At 41.1% G+C, this 14789-nt stretch overlaps 1 protein-coding gene across 2 annotated transcripts; it reads right to left on the bottom strand.

Moving 5' to 3' along the window:
- Positions 1–6044: 6044 nt before the first annotated feature.
- Positions 6045–11886, bottom strand: LOC140587363 (PI-PLC X domain-containing protein 1-like). Of its 2 annotated transcripts, none has more exons than XM_072708624.1 (7): positions 11476–11886; positions 11129–11236; positions 10813–10952; positions 9557–9685; positions 8503–8658; positions 7500–7680; positions 6045–7312 (listed from the first exon to the last, which is right to left on the bottom strand). In XM_072708624.1, exons 2-7 carry the CDS (start codon positions 11232–11234, stop codon positions 7065–7067), a joined length of 960 nt encoding a protein of 319 aa, XP_072564725.1. In that variant the 5' UTR covers positions 11235–11236; positions 11476–11886; the 3' UTR covers positions 6045–7064. The 2 variants fall into 2 exon arrangements, with proteins under 2 accessions (XP_072564725.1, XP_072564724.1); XM_072708623.1 differs by having other exon boundaries at positions 11498–11886.
- Positions 11887–14789: the final 2903 nt, after the last annotated feature.

Below are 14789 nucleotides of genomic sequence, written 5' to 3'. Positions count from 1 at the left end.
CGACACACTTTTAAAAAAAATCATACTGACATGATTTCATGCTATTTGTATGTCCTTCAAAATCAATCACCTGACATTATGGCATCAGGGACAATTAAAAATCGACCCTGTCGTGTGTCATTATCAGAGGCTACGACTGACGAGGGGAAGCCTACAAACTGGGACGCATTGTGCCAGATGTCTGCTACTGATGTTCTGGTCATGTGGCCGAAGTGAGAGATCATACTCATGTCTTCATGTCCCTCAGATGTGATTTTTTTAAATAGTAATTTCATTGTACAGGTGATGCTTTAAGTATATACAGTCAACTAAAAAGTGGTGCAGTAGAAAAACCCTTTTCATGTACGAGAGCTGATTGATAAGTAGAGGCTTCCTATCACGTGGCATCTCTGGTAGTGTTTAGTAGCCAATACTGTGTAGTGCAAACAAGGTTAGATTCAGTTCAGTGTTTGAAGCCCCTAAGCAATAGTATTTGTTGGTAATGCGCTCTAAATCTGAGCTAAGTATGAAGCAGTGTTCGATAACGGAGTTTTTGACAGTGGAAGGTTGTGAGCCAGTGGAATTCATAGGCAATGAGCGTGATTTAAATGGATTTTCTGACTAAAGGAACGACGATGAATTCTGAAAGGTATTGTGCAACCATACGGGCACTCAAGCAATGCATCGGCAGAATCAGGCCTGAAAGAACCTTTTCTTTTGCATCATGACAACACAAGGCCACACTGCAGTGGTCAAACGATGGAAGCAGTGACAAACCTGATTTTTACAGTTGTTTCACTCTCACCTTATAGCCAAGGTTTGACTTCCAAAAATTGAACAAGATGTTGAAAGGATGACATTTTTCCTTGGATGTCGAAGTTAAAGCTGCTGTGTGCAAATGGATCAGAAACCAACCAGAAACATTCTTCATGGATGGAATAAAAAATGGATAGTGCATTTGGAAAATTGTGTACATAGTAAATGTGAACTATGTTGAAAAATATGTTTACAGTGTTTAACAGGAATAAATTTCCTTCATTTTGATATCACTTTTATTATCTCCTATCATCAGAATCTGATTTTATATAGAGACCTTAATCAATCAACCCTTGTACTAAATACTGTATACAGGTGCTTATATGACAGTAGCATTTTAAAAACATTTTATTTTAAAATCTTTTGTTGTATAAATGATTTGATTTATTGCTGCATCAGTCGGATAAGCATTTAGATGGTAGAAATACTGCTCGCATTACATGCATGGGTGCATGCTGCTCAGCGCTGCTGCCTCTCACCTCTGGGACCTGGGTTCCATTTGTGTTTGAACTGGGTTGAAAGTTGGTTGCATGGTGGTTCAGCTGGAGGGACTGTCGCTTTATGCCAGCATAGCTGGGGGTTCCTATCCCACCTTCCATTTATGGTCTATGCTTTGCCTCCTGTAGGCAAAACACAGGCACTTAAGCTCATTAGTGTCATTAAACTGGCGTCCCATCCAGAGTGTGTCCTGGGATGGATTCCAGGCCCTGGCGCAACCCTTATCAGGATAAGTGATTGGATGATGGATGGTTGTAATCCATCCTTCCATTTTCGGAAACCACTTGTCCTATTCAGGGTTGCAGGGAGTTCCAGAACCTGGAGACACAAGGCAGGGAACCACCCAGCAAAGAGCACCAGCCCATCACAGGGGACATTCACGCACCCTTCTCTCACACCTGCACACCTACAAGCAATTTGGTAACGCCAATAGCCTCAGCATGTTTTTGGACTGTGGGGGGAAACCCGAGTACCTAAAGGAAACCTCGACGACACAGGGAGTACATGCATGAGGCACCAGTGCTAACCACTGCACCACTGCGCTGCTCCATGTCGGTATTATTGTAATATAATTTTACAGGCTGTGATGATCATTAATTGTAGCGATGGGTTGATAGAGGCAAACACTGCTCAGCCCACTCTTTACAGATCCCATTGGATTTGTCAGGAAAGCAAAGATCAGGGGCAATCAATGACACATGGCACATCAAAATAGAAGCAAACAATCCATTGCTACACAGAAGTCTTGAATCTCTGCCCCGAAGAACAAAATGGAGACCTTTCCATCAAAAACCTACAAATGATTAGCTGCTATGAGCTGCACTGTAACGTGTAATGTGTACACGCCATGAACACTAGTGAAAATGACCATGTCATAGGAATCATGACTGAGGGGATCCCTTGAAGTATCCTTAAGGGAATCACAGTTAATGACTGGGCCCTGCGGACAGCTGGGTGAATAAACAGTTTTCTATGGCTATTCCTTTGGGCATTTAGATTAATAATCTGGCCCTGTGGACACCTTTGTTAATGAGTAGCCCCTGTGAGAATCCTTGTTAATGAAAAGTGCTGTCGTCCTTGAAGGGCTATTTACTCGAGACTACTCGAGTTAGTCTTTATGATCAGTCAGTTTATGAGTGTGAGCAGGATTGGACACCACGGCGAATCCTAATGGACATTTTGATCAAAATCCAATTTTTATCATGGACATGGTATTTAAAAACATAGCTTATGTGGTTTGTTTTTCCTCAGTCAAAACATTTTGGCCCAGATGCCATTGCTTGTGTACGACAGGTTGACGATCTCTCAGTGAGTCAGGCGTACATCATGTTTACTTGTGCTGATGGGGGCCGAGTCTCACAGTAAAGTGGGTGGAAGTGGTTTAGGTTTCTTCTCAGACTGCTAATCCGAAGCTCAAGAGACAAAGCACAAGAGGGGCTTGACAACAAGAAAGGGGAGCTCCCCGTAAATAGCCCCTAAGGGCCCTGCTACACTCCTAACCAGAAGCTTTTCGGTGAAATTCTAAGCTGTATAAATGCTTTGGGTCACTTTGTATAAATGACTTAGAAAAGGAAATAAATGTAAACATCATTGTATAAATGACTGAATTCCTCTATGAAAGTATGAAGAATACGATGATTTGTTTGATGGGAAAATGTAGTTAAATTGTTGATTGTAGTTTTAAAAAACACATTCTAGGCCAAGGGAGGCCAGTCTTATCCACAAAGGGCCGGTGTGTGTGCAGGTTTTTGGGGTAACCTATAGGTCAGCTGTTTAAACCCAGGTGTGAGGACTCTTCAGCCAATCAGCCCTCTAATTAGTGAAAACCCGCATACAGAGGCCCTTTGTGGATGAGATTGCCCACCCCTGCTCTAGGCAATCACCTCCTTTTACCTCCTTTCTAGTATGGTTTCGATTGTCTGAAACTTGGGTAACAGGCTTCACAACTACCACACAAATGATAGTCCTACTTCCCGTTGGCCATGCAAGCTGGAAGACAAGGTTATGAAACTTGTTATTCATTATCAGATGATCTCAGCCAGATTGCTGGACCATTCAGATTTTCCCACAGCATCAATTATAGACCCCCACGTAAATATTTACCTTTGCTCCCATATGAATTTGTAACGGGCAAATGTCTTTGTTGTTTTCTGTGAAATAGATTACTGAAATTTCCATCTATGACTGCAATGCTTCTCTGAGTACAGTAGAATAAATGATGTAAGTGCCACCTACTGGTGGCATCAAGATCTGCAGAAAGACCTAAATCAGTGGTGGACCTATTATGACTGTCTCTGCCTAAATTTATATACAAAGCTATTGGGCTGCATGATTTTCATTCTTCTGTATCCTAAAGATAAATTAAGGACAGCCTGGGGGCTCAGAATGTTTGTCCAGGTTTCCACAGAGAGCTGACTCCTCGTGGCCTTTTCTGTGTGATTGTGTGCACTGCGTTTGACCGCCGTCCCGTCCAGGGTGCAGTCTTCCTTCTGTCCTGTGCTTCGTGGGACAGGCTCCACCCTCACATCCCTGCATAAATAAGCAGTTAAAAAAACTGGATGGATGAATAATAATATTACTAATCTTGTTTGTTATGTTCGGTAAAATAATCCATTTGTTCTACATAAACAGATTGCAGGCAGGAGCTACGTGCGACTTGGGCAGAGTGATGTCATTGTTGGGCCCCTAAACGTGGCCCTTAGTCCCCACTTGCTCCAGGGACTGTTTGACCCTGTTTTCTCAACAATATCTATGTTGTTTTGGGTGAAAAAGTCTGCTGAATAAGATAAACGTAATTACAAGAAGGATGTGTTTTGAATATATATACACTCACCTAAAGGATTATTAGGAACACCATACTAATACGGTATTTCACCCCCTTTCACCTTCAGAACTGCCTTAATTCTACGTGGCATTGATTCAACAAGGTGCTGAAAGCATTCTTTAGAAATGTTGGCCAATATTGATAGGATAGCATCTTGCAGTTGATGGAGATTTGTGGGATGCACATCCAGGGCACGAAGCTCCCATTCCACCAGATCCCAAAGATGCTCTATTGGGTTGAGATCTGGTGACTGTGGGGGGCATTTTAGTACAGTGAACTCATTGTCATGTTCAAGAAACCAATTTGAAATGATTCGAGCTTTGTGACATGGTGCATTATCCTGCTGGAAGTAGCCATCAGAGGATGGGTACATGGTGGTCATAAAGGGATGGACATGGCCAGAAACAATGCTCAGGTAGGCCGTGGCATTTAAACGATGCCCAATTGGCACTAAGGGGCCTAAAGTGTGCCAAGAAAACATCCCCCACACCATTACACCACCACCACCAGCCTGCACAGTGGTAACAAGGCATGATGGATCCATGTTCTCATTCTGTTTACGCCAAATTCTGACTGTACCATTTGAATGTCTCAACAGAAATCGAGACTCATCAGACCAGGCAATATTTTTCCAATCATCAACTGTCCAATTTTGGTGAGCTCGTGCAAATTGTAGCCTCTTTTTCCTATTTGTAGTGGAGATGAGTGGTACCCAGTGGGGTCTTCTGCTGTTGTAGCCCATCCGCCTCAAGGTTGTGCGTGTTGTGGCTTCACAAATGCTTTGCTGCATACCTCGGTTGTAACGAGTGGTTATTTCAGTCAAAGTTGCTCTTCTATCAGCTTGAATCAGTCGGCCCATTCTCCTCTGACCTCTAGCATCAGCAAGGCATTTTCGCCCACAGGACTGCTGCATACTGGATGTTTTTCCCTTTGCACACCATTCTTTGTAAACCCTATAAATGGTTGTGCGTGAAAATCCCAGTAACTGAGCAGATTGTGAAATACTCAGACCGGCCCGTCTGGCACCAACAACCATGCCACGCTCAAAATTGCTTAAATCACCTTTCTTTCCCATTCTGACATTCAGTTTGGAGTTCAGGAGATTGTCTTGACCAGGACCACACCCCTAAATGCATTGAAGCAACTGCCATGTGATTGGTTGATTAGATAATTGCATTAATGAGAAATTGAACAGGTGTTCCTAATAATCCTTTAGGTGAGTGTATATATATATATATGGAGCTACCTTAATGTTGGCACCTGACGTTCCTCAGCTTCACTATGAATACATGCCCTGATAGTGACAGAACGCTGTGTCCGTACACTTCCAACTTCCATCAATTTGAAGGGACAGGTTTCATATACTACATGTTCCACTGAAATGGCAATGGAGGGAGTCTCCTCTGCTTCAACTATGTGTCAGGAGCAGCACTGGAAAAGGATGCTAAAGGCATCACATTAAGGTCTCTGAATCAGTTTGATGGGAAAAGGCAGTGTGAACGGTGACTGGATTGGGATCTTATGCAGCATCAGGACACTTTAGACAGGACGGCAGCCGCAGTATTGTGGACTTTTCACTGCAAATCTGTCATACGACCACAAAGCGAGGTCTGGGAGGAGGTTCGGGTGCAATGTAGAGACGCCACTGCAGCATCCCCACCCACGCCGCCCTGTTCCTTCCATACTAATAAACTCCTTTGCAAAGATACTCAAAAGACAAGATCAGGACATATTCAACAGAAAATTCAGACTGTCAAACTGTCCCAAGACTGACCATATACATGAGACACAAGGGAATATAGTCACCATCTGAGGACACAGAATAACCATACCAGTCAAGTGTCAGTTGTTATAAACAATGCGTGAAGTGCAAAATAAATGCGCTTTTAAATACTTATGCATTAAGTAAAGAATCCCACCCAAGACGAACAGATTCCTGATTATTTATTCAGCAGTAACATTCCGGCAAATCAAGTTCAGCTGAATCTAGATCTTAAACAGGTCCACGTTCCTCATTCCTGAGAACAATGCAAGATACTGCCACAGGTTGTGATCGAGGTGTGTGCTTTGTTCTGCCAAAAGCTATTTTTTATTCCTTATAAAATTTAAAGTAGTAGAAAAAAAAAACCAGAAAACACATTAAAAGTCACAGAAAAATTGTTTCTCTGCCCGTAATTGGAAGGCTGCTGGTTCAAACCCCAGGGTCAGCAGAGTGATGCCACCATTCAGCCCTTGAACAAGATCCATCACCCCAATTTCTCCAAGGAACTGGCTGAACAATGCATTTTGTATAAAAATACCCGCTAAACATAAATCTCCAGTTTAAATACATTAAGAACCTAAATAGGACACACACAGTCTTATGTAAGCACTACCAGATATTTAGCCCTTTGTGGGTGGCATGTTGGTTCCACACAGGCAGCACAGACATCAGTGCCACTAGGGCGGGTGGTTTTAGTCCCAATCCTGCTTTGTGTGCTGTATAGATTTTCTTTGGATACCCAAGGTTCCATTAATGCAAAAAATGTTCAAATGAACGGGACAAGAAACATGTATATATACACAGCATTAATGTAATTTAAATATCTATCAAATATACAGTACAATATTGTAAACACGGCAAACAACTTCATTACGTTTCCTTCTGTGTTTTGCATGTCATCTATCACTTTGTCACTGCACAGAATGATAAAAACACTGAAGATTTGTGAATACCAGTTTACATGATAAACTCATGAATTCAATTTAATTCCTAAATTGTTTTTAAAAAGTGAAAGAAAAAAAATGCAGTATTTATCTTCAAGCACCGTAGGTACTGACAATTTAAGGTCTGTGCATTCGGCAGTGAAATGCTGTTTTTAAAGTTTGTAGCTGTATCTAGTAAAACTTTAAAATGACATCAGTGTGCAAATGACCCAACATTATAGGAAAAGTTCTACAAATACCATCAGCACTCTGTACACTTCAGTAGGCTCTCATTTAGCGCGATCACAGATGATACCAGCTGGCTGTCAGTCACGAAATCCCCCGCAATGATGTTGATGCACTCACTGTTGGATCCAGGGCTTTGTGCCATGACCCAAGTCAGTAGTGCTGGGTAGGTGGTCATCACCAGGTCCTTCAAGGACTCCAGAGGGTGACCACAGATGTACTTCAAATCTTCTGTCAGGTTAATACCAGCGACAAAGAAGCCTGCTGTAAAAATATTCAGGCCACATTGTTTCTTTGTTTTAAACCAGCGCACAATTTGATTTGATTGTTTAAGTTAAGCTTCTGCCAGTGGGTCTTCACAGAAGTACTGTGCACTTCCACTAAAGCTGACATTAAAATACTAGATGAGACTGGTTGAACTCTAACCACATGATGTATCTTCATTCCTCACCTGGGCGGCCTTGCTGCTTCCTTCGCTCAAACTCCTGGATCAACGCCTCTGCTTTGCACTTGTTTGCCCACCAGTACGGGATGGGCGCCCACAGCTCGCCATGGTGACTAACAGCCATGTGGTCATATGATACTATAACCTGATAGCCCTTGCTCCACAGGTTCTTCAGGGTTACCATCTCCTGGAATTAACAAGAGAGTCACATAAATTCAAGTCAATATCTTATGAGCAATTTCCTAGGGTTGGGCGATATCACATCCATATAAAATTTCACCTGTCCAATAATGACCAGGGCTTCAGATGACAGGCGAATCATTTAGCTGGATGCTAGCTTTTCGGCACTATACAGATGTTTGTTTACGAACACAATTTGTTAAGCAAATTAGTAGCATGGCTAAAATATTAATGAGATGCGTTTGTGACATCCAAAAGTTAGTAATCTGTATAAAATTGCATATCTTTATGTTTATTAAACTCATTTAGTGGAGCACACCACATAATACTGTTCTGGTATACTATGGTTTGGTATACTTCAGCGTGATATGCACTGAAGTAGTGGTGAAGAAAGGAACAGCTCAGCAGCCGTGACATCTTTTAAAAGAGGAGATATTGCGGATGAACAAGAGAAAAAGATGTCAGTGGTGTGGTGGTACTTTCTGCAGTTTAAAGTCCAACACGTTTGTTGAACATAAGGAAATGCCAAATTTATAACGATTACTAAATTTTGGGCATCATAAAGCGCCACTTTAATATACTACTAATCTGCTTAAAATTGTGGGTATAAATGTCAGTATAGTAATGAAAGGCTGGCATCTGGCCAAATGTTTCACCCATCATCTGAAGCCGTGGTGACTATTGGGCATGGGCGACGTAATATCGATGTGATATCGTCCAGCCCTACCATTTCCCCTCTAGTTCATTAAACACACCATGTATTTATTAACAAAGCTGTTCTGTTCAACAATTCATGTCGAAAACTACTTGAAAAACAAGAAAGCAGTACCTTCTTAGGACACAACTTTGTGGTGAACACATCCTTTATGGTTTCAATGAGGACATTGTGAAGTTCTTGGTTTAATCCCTGGAAGTGACTGAAGGACAAGATTACCACCTCTCTTGGATGGACATCCAACCACTCTCTAATCTCCTTCAGAACAGACTACAAAAGAGAAGAAAAAAACCCTTGCAGCAGCATGAACCTTTCTGTAAAGACAAATTCTGTAATTCATATTACTCTATTAGATATACAGGCAGTCTCCAGGTTACAGATGAGTTCCGTTTCCAAAGTCTTTACGCAAAATTTGTAGGCAAGTCAGACAATTAATCATACAGTACATAATAATATTTATACAGTAATAAGTTATAAGTAACTACATACGGTACTGCATGGTACGTTAAGCAACACACAGTAGTGCATGTGTTCATTATCAGGAGCCATTGCATTTAACCCAAATTTTTAATATAACAGGCTTTATGGCAGTCTGCAAGTATGAACTGTCCATAAGTCACATGCTCTTAACCTGGGAACCAACTGTACAATGTAACACATATAAACCAATTAATGAAGGGCCTCAAGTTGATTCAATAGTTTAAATGTTGCAAATACAAAACTTTTCCATAGCCGAGTGTAAACTAAATTGTACATAATAAGAGACATCAATGTTATAAATGCCACACAAAATGTCAATATTTTTAGAACAGGCAGTATTTCGATAAATAAAATAAAAAAAAAACATTACAGCATGCATAATGCTAAGTTGCATTGTTGTTGCACAAGTAATATTTCTCCGTGGTTTCCACTGCAGATGACTTTAAATAACCAAGGAGTGAAGCATGCTTCGTTTTCTGTGAAGTTGTACAGGAAACTTGCAAACTAGGCTAACAGTAATTATTCGATAACATACCTCTTTGTGTTGAAGAGCAATTCATAGCTTAGGCTTTCAAAAACAACCTTTTTAACAATGTGAGCCACATTACTGTATTACTTTTGTCAGCGTAAATGACATTTAGACTTCAATCATAAACTAGGAAGTCACACAGGCTGCATGTTAACTTACTTCCACGGTCACTGTCGTATAGACGCCATGATAAAAGCACAAGTCACTGGAGCAGTCATTGGGCCGATGGGCAATTCGAAGGTCACAGTACCGGACTCCGCCATCCAACTGCTGTGTTACACTGGAATCCTGAGGAAAACAGGAAGGGGGTAGATGACCGACATGCTGCTACCGGAGTATGGAAGTCACTCACAAGGGTTACCAAAATACACTAATTAAGGGTTTATCAGAATCACACCTTGAAGCTGAGCAGAAAACAGTAATTTCAGTTTGAATATTTAATTCCTTTTATCTTCATTGCATGTCAGCTCCCCAGACAAATGTCATTCATATTAAAAAAAAAGAACAACTCTGGAACAGAAATCATGGAATTGGAACCACCAATTATATTTCCAGTAAGAAAAATATATTCATCCACACTTACTGACCAAACCTGTTTTCAAACTGCAGGGAGCGTGGGTAGATAAGTAACTGGACATGTGACTACATCACTCGAAGCTCATTGGTGCAAAATAATATCAAAAGAATAGTGCACAAAAAAAGTGCACACACCCTTCAAAGAAATGACAACTGAAAATGAGAAACCTAGACTGCATGTCAGATACAGGTATACACTCGGTGTTGGGGAAGTTACTCACAAAAGTCCATTACAGACAGAGGTGGAAAGTTTCAGAGAGTACAAATCCAGACCAAGGTTTTGTTTCAACCAACCAGCTGAGCATAAAGAGTCACAGTCAGAGTACACAACCATACACAGTATATATTGTGTATGTATATGCAAAACACCTTTCATTTCAACTACTGACAAGTCTTTTTGGATAAGTATTCGCCAGTACAACATGCTTCCGTTCATGAACTTCCCTCTTCAGCGACTATACTCTAACCACTGATGTCAGGGCTCTGACTGGACAGCTCCATTTTAGCATGCTTGTCTTTAAGCACTTTTCCTTTAATAGTGTGCTTTGGGTTACCGTTTTGATGAACTGTCATGTTTCCCAATTTGAATTTTCTGACCACACTTGACTCCTTTTCAATTCCCAGAAGTATTTGATGAAGAGAAACACTCTGCAGCTGGTATGTTGCTTTCATCATCAGACCCAAAAACCCTTCTCCACAAGACCTGGAAACCCAGGCACGTTACTCTACATGTTTTAACTGAGCCTCAGTACTAGAAATCTCAGTAATACAGTGCTTAGATGAGTTTTCTGATTTATTAGGCTGAAAGGAAACGGCAGTTGAATTTCTATGCTGCTTACCTGTGTTACAGCCCATTTGTACAAAAAAGGACGGACCAGTGGCTTCATGTACTTATCCACCTTCTGCAGCAAATCTGGCTGTGTGAGATCCATTGGACTGTTGTTCTTATCCAGGCAGTAAGTAATGGCGTTATGACTTCCTACAAAGTGCACACAACATGCTTAAATCTAAAACGTTAATCGTAACTTCAGAATACAAGAACAAAAAAAAAAAAACTCATCCAAGAATAAAATATTTCTACATACACTTTTTGTGATCATAAATATTCATTTGATTTTTGTGACTAGTTACTGGGAAGTGAACGTGCCCATTTACCTGGGATGGCCAGGTGATAGAGAGGCAGGTTCTGAAGTATGGCTGGCAGGTGAGACATCCAGTTGTCTGTGGGCAAATCTCTCAGGGACTGGTTACTCGCAGACATCTCTGTATTAAGCGAAAATGATTCAGTATAAACTTGTATGCCAGAGGGTAACAAAGATTTTGTAAATATAAGTAAATACTTTGCATATATAAAAAGCTCACAGTGTGTCGAAAAGGATTACGAAGTAAATTTTATACCAAAATCTACTGATTCACCAATGAATACTTATCCTTTAAAACGAACAACGTTTATCAATAAACACATTAAGCATACATTTGTTTCTAACCATCGTGGAAGTTACCTGGCAACAAACGAATAATTACCTTCCCCGAATAACTAACGACGCGGAAGTTACACAGTAATCTCTTCTTTACTCCTTTCTGCAGGAAACTGCTATGGGGACAGATTTAAAAAGCTTCCCATAACAAAACAAATGGCCCAGACACATCCGCTCATTTCCAGTCTGTCCCATCCAGGCACTGTCAGGAGAGGTAAAGGTGAAACCGGAGCCCCGAGCTGCAGCCGGCCGTCCGCCGTGTCGGCTTGCAAATGGACGCTTCGTGTGGAAGTACAGCGAGATACTCTAACATAATGGAAAACTCGCAATTCAAATTCAAATTAAGTTCGAATTTTAACGTCTTCTTTATCGTAGATTACTATCGCTATTTCACGGGAGACCCGGTGTAAGATGAAGAGGACCTGCAGAGCGTTCGGCGCTGCATTTCATATCTCGAGAAGCGCTCGTGCTAATCCGTCATCACGACCTTGTAACGCGGAAACTCACCGCCCGGTACAGCCGCTAACGCCGCCCTTTTATATTCTACCCACACGGCGTTAAGTCCAAACCCGGGCTGTGAGATGTATTTATATACTTCGCACGTATATTGTAAAGTGATAAGTAATTATTACTAGTTTTCCACAGTCACTCCTCGGTCAAGAGGAAAGCGCCAAGTCAGCCGCGGGCGCCGGCTTGGGTCTCCCGGAGTGTGAGTCCGGCAGCCGGTGCTGGACGCGGCGTTTGTCAGCTTGGCTTCCAGTCATGTCGGGAAAGTTATTTCATTACAGTCTATGTCAAAGGCAAATTCATTTGAAACTAGTACATTTTATGTTGCCTGCCATTGCAAAACTCTTGTGTTGAAGGTGGGTGAGCAGATTATTAAATGGTGAACCGTCAAAAAAATATTGATAGGTTTGTGGCTTAATGTTTGATATGTAGCTAGCTACCCCTAGCTGTTGTTTAAGCAGGGGATTACTAAAGGTAATGTGATTATTAATTAATGTAATAATGTAAGAATTCATTTTGTTATATGTATATTAACCTATTAACTGTTAAGTTGTAAACTGGACTAGCGAGTAACTAGTTATCAACACAAGCAAACACAAACAAATGGGTTTCCTGAGCTCTTCTTCACGTTCAGTAACGTTGGGGGAATACAAAATTAAGCGAAAACAAAACGTAGTTTTCTTACTGCCTCCATTTTACTCAGACTTAACAACTTGAACATACGTTATGTCGTAGTTACAATTTCCCTACTCGGACTAAACTAGCATTAGACTGTGGGGTTGCTCCAAAATTACTATACAGCGAACTCTGCTGTCGACTGGATAAAACTGACTGTAGAAAAACACCGAGAAAATGTAAATGAGAGCATAGCGATGAGTTGGTGTCCTATTCGGGATTTTTCCAGGTTTCTGTCCTGTTCTTCCCGGGATAGACTCCAACCACAACAGAACGTTGCAGTGGATATTTTTTGAAGACTTATGAAGGGAGTCTGCTTATAGGAATGGTAAAGCTCCAGAAAATGTATTATCAAAATTAATGATTTTTCACAAAGACCAAACCCTCTATCCCTCCATCTGTCTCAAGCAGAACAGCGCACAAGGGTGTGGTACATCCTGGATGGGATGTCAGTAAATCACAGGGCGTACACACACACACACACACAGCATACTCTATGGCAGCGGTCACTAACAGGCGGACCGCGGTCGGGGTCCGGACCCAGAAGCTGTCCCATACGGACCCGGACCGATAGCCAAAACAGAAAGTTATGATTTAAAACCTGACGGGACGCTTCTATTTTAACCGGCGCAGCGTTTGTAGTCTTTTCGGTTGTGGTTTAACACTAGAACCGCCGCTTCCCATGCCAATGAATGTCAAATGTCTTTAACCGCGAAGCGTAGTTCGGCGTATACAGCCCTTTGTCTGCGGTAATGTGCCATTAGTGTTAATAGCAGCAGCGAAGCGACCAAAAAGCCGTAATGTTCCTAAAAGAGTGGCTGATCTGTCCTGAAATCATACAGCTGAAAAGATTTCAAACACAGTATGTATTATATAACATGTTGGATAAATAGATATGGTTTATTGGTGATTTCATGTTCGTGGAAGTTTCCGCTTTTTAACAACTGTATAAAGTAATGTTCTGTTATATAAATCAACTCAGGTGAAACAAAAATTGTACGTTTTCAGCACCTGGCATGCCACACAAGATTTCAGACTCGCGCAGGAAATCTTACGGCAAATCTATATTATTCCATTATAAACCTAAAATAAGCTACGTCAAAGGTGTATTTACACGGTTAAATACAAAAGCAGACTCTTTACAAGGTAAGAACTGTTACATATGTATGCAGACATCTCAAATTGAATTGTACTGAATTAACTTGATTTGACAGTCAAGTACTGATTACATGCAATGTTGATACAACTGATAGGCTGCTTAAATATACAGTACATCACACTAAATAGTTAGACATTATGATCTTCCAGACCTTTGCTTCAAGAAATTTTCTGTAACTGGACCTCTTTAGATTTTAGTTGAATTCCCCTGCTCTATGGGCAATTTAGAGGCACCAGTTAGCCTAAGAGCACGTCTTTGAACCAAAAGAGGTAACCTGAGTACCAGGAGGAATCCCATGTGATGCAAGAACATGCAAACTGCACACAGAGCCCCCAGACCCCGGTGGGTGGTAGGACTAGGCCACTGTGCCATCTTCATTTGGAAAAACATAGGTAGAGAAAAGACCTGTATCGAGTGACAATTATACAAGTAAACATTTCACTAGATTGTGCATATCAGTTCCAAATGCTTTAAACATGAAATTTTAATAGCACAGGGAACAGTATACAATCAACAGTACACAATTTCAGAGGAAGAACAAAAAATTGAATCACAGAATTGAACATGCCACTGGGAAGTTCAAAGACTCAGAAGACAGGATGTTCTGGAAGAATTCAAATTATATGGTCAACAGCAGTCCATGTCAACTTGATGACAGCTAATAATATTAATCTTTTCATTAAAAATGGAAAAAAGGCATCACGTAACCGGACGGTAGTAAAGATCTGATTAACTCACCAGTTTCAGAGGGGAGGGGCCAAATTAGACCCCCAGTTCTGAGTGGTTCCTTCTACTGCTATAATTTTTCATTAATGTACTTGATATTTATGTACCGAACAGATATTTTAATCCAAAATTGGACACTATTGCCTCTCACACTTGGGGTTTGAATTCCACCCCCGTTATGTAAGTTTGCATGTTGTTCCCTTGTCGCTTGTGTTTCTTCTGGGGACATTTGACTTCCGCAGTGCAGACAGACAGAAAGTAGTCAGGAAAA

The sequence above is a fragment of the Paramormyrops kingsleyae genome, unplaced genomic scaffold, assembly GCF_048594095.1.
Source record: "Paramormyrops kingsleyae isolate MSU_618 unplaced genomic scaffold, PKINGS_0.4 ups186, whole genome shotgun sequence".
Taxonomy (NCBI): Eukaryota; Metazoa; Chordata; class Actinopteri; order Osteoglossiformes; family Mormyridae; genus Paramormyrops; species Paramormyrops kingsleyae.
This window is presented reverse-complemented; position numbering and strand designations above follow the sequence as displayed.

What these genes read in the sequence shown, in the direction of transcription:
- LOC140587363 (XM_072708624.1), bottom strand. Translation starts at nt 11,234, where the DNA reads ATGTCTGCGAGTAACCAGTCCCTGAGAGATTTGCCCACAGACAACTGG. An exon ending in CTATCACCTGGCCATCCCAG is followed by an intron (nt 10,953 to 11,128) that starts GTAAATGGGCAC and finishes TGCACTTTGTAG; the next exon opens with GAAGTCATAACGCCATTACT. An exon ending in GAAGCAGCAAGGCCGCCCAG is followed by an intron (nt 7,313 to 7,499) that starts GTGAGGAATGAA and finishes ATATTTTTACAG; the next exon opens with CAGGCTTCTTTGTCGCTGGT.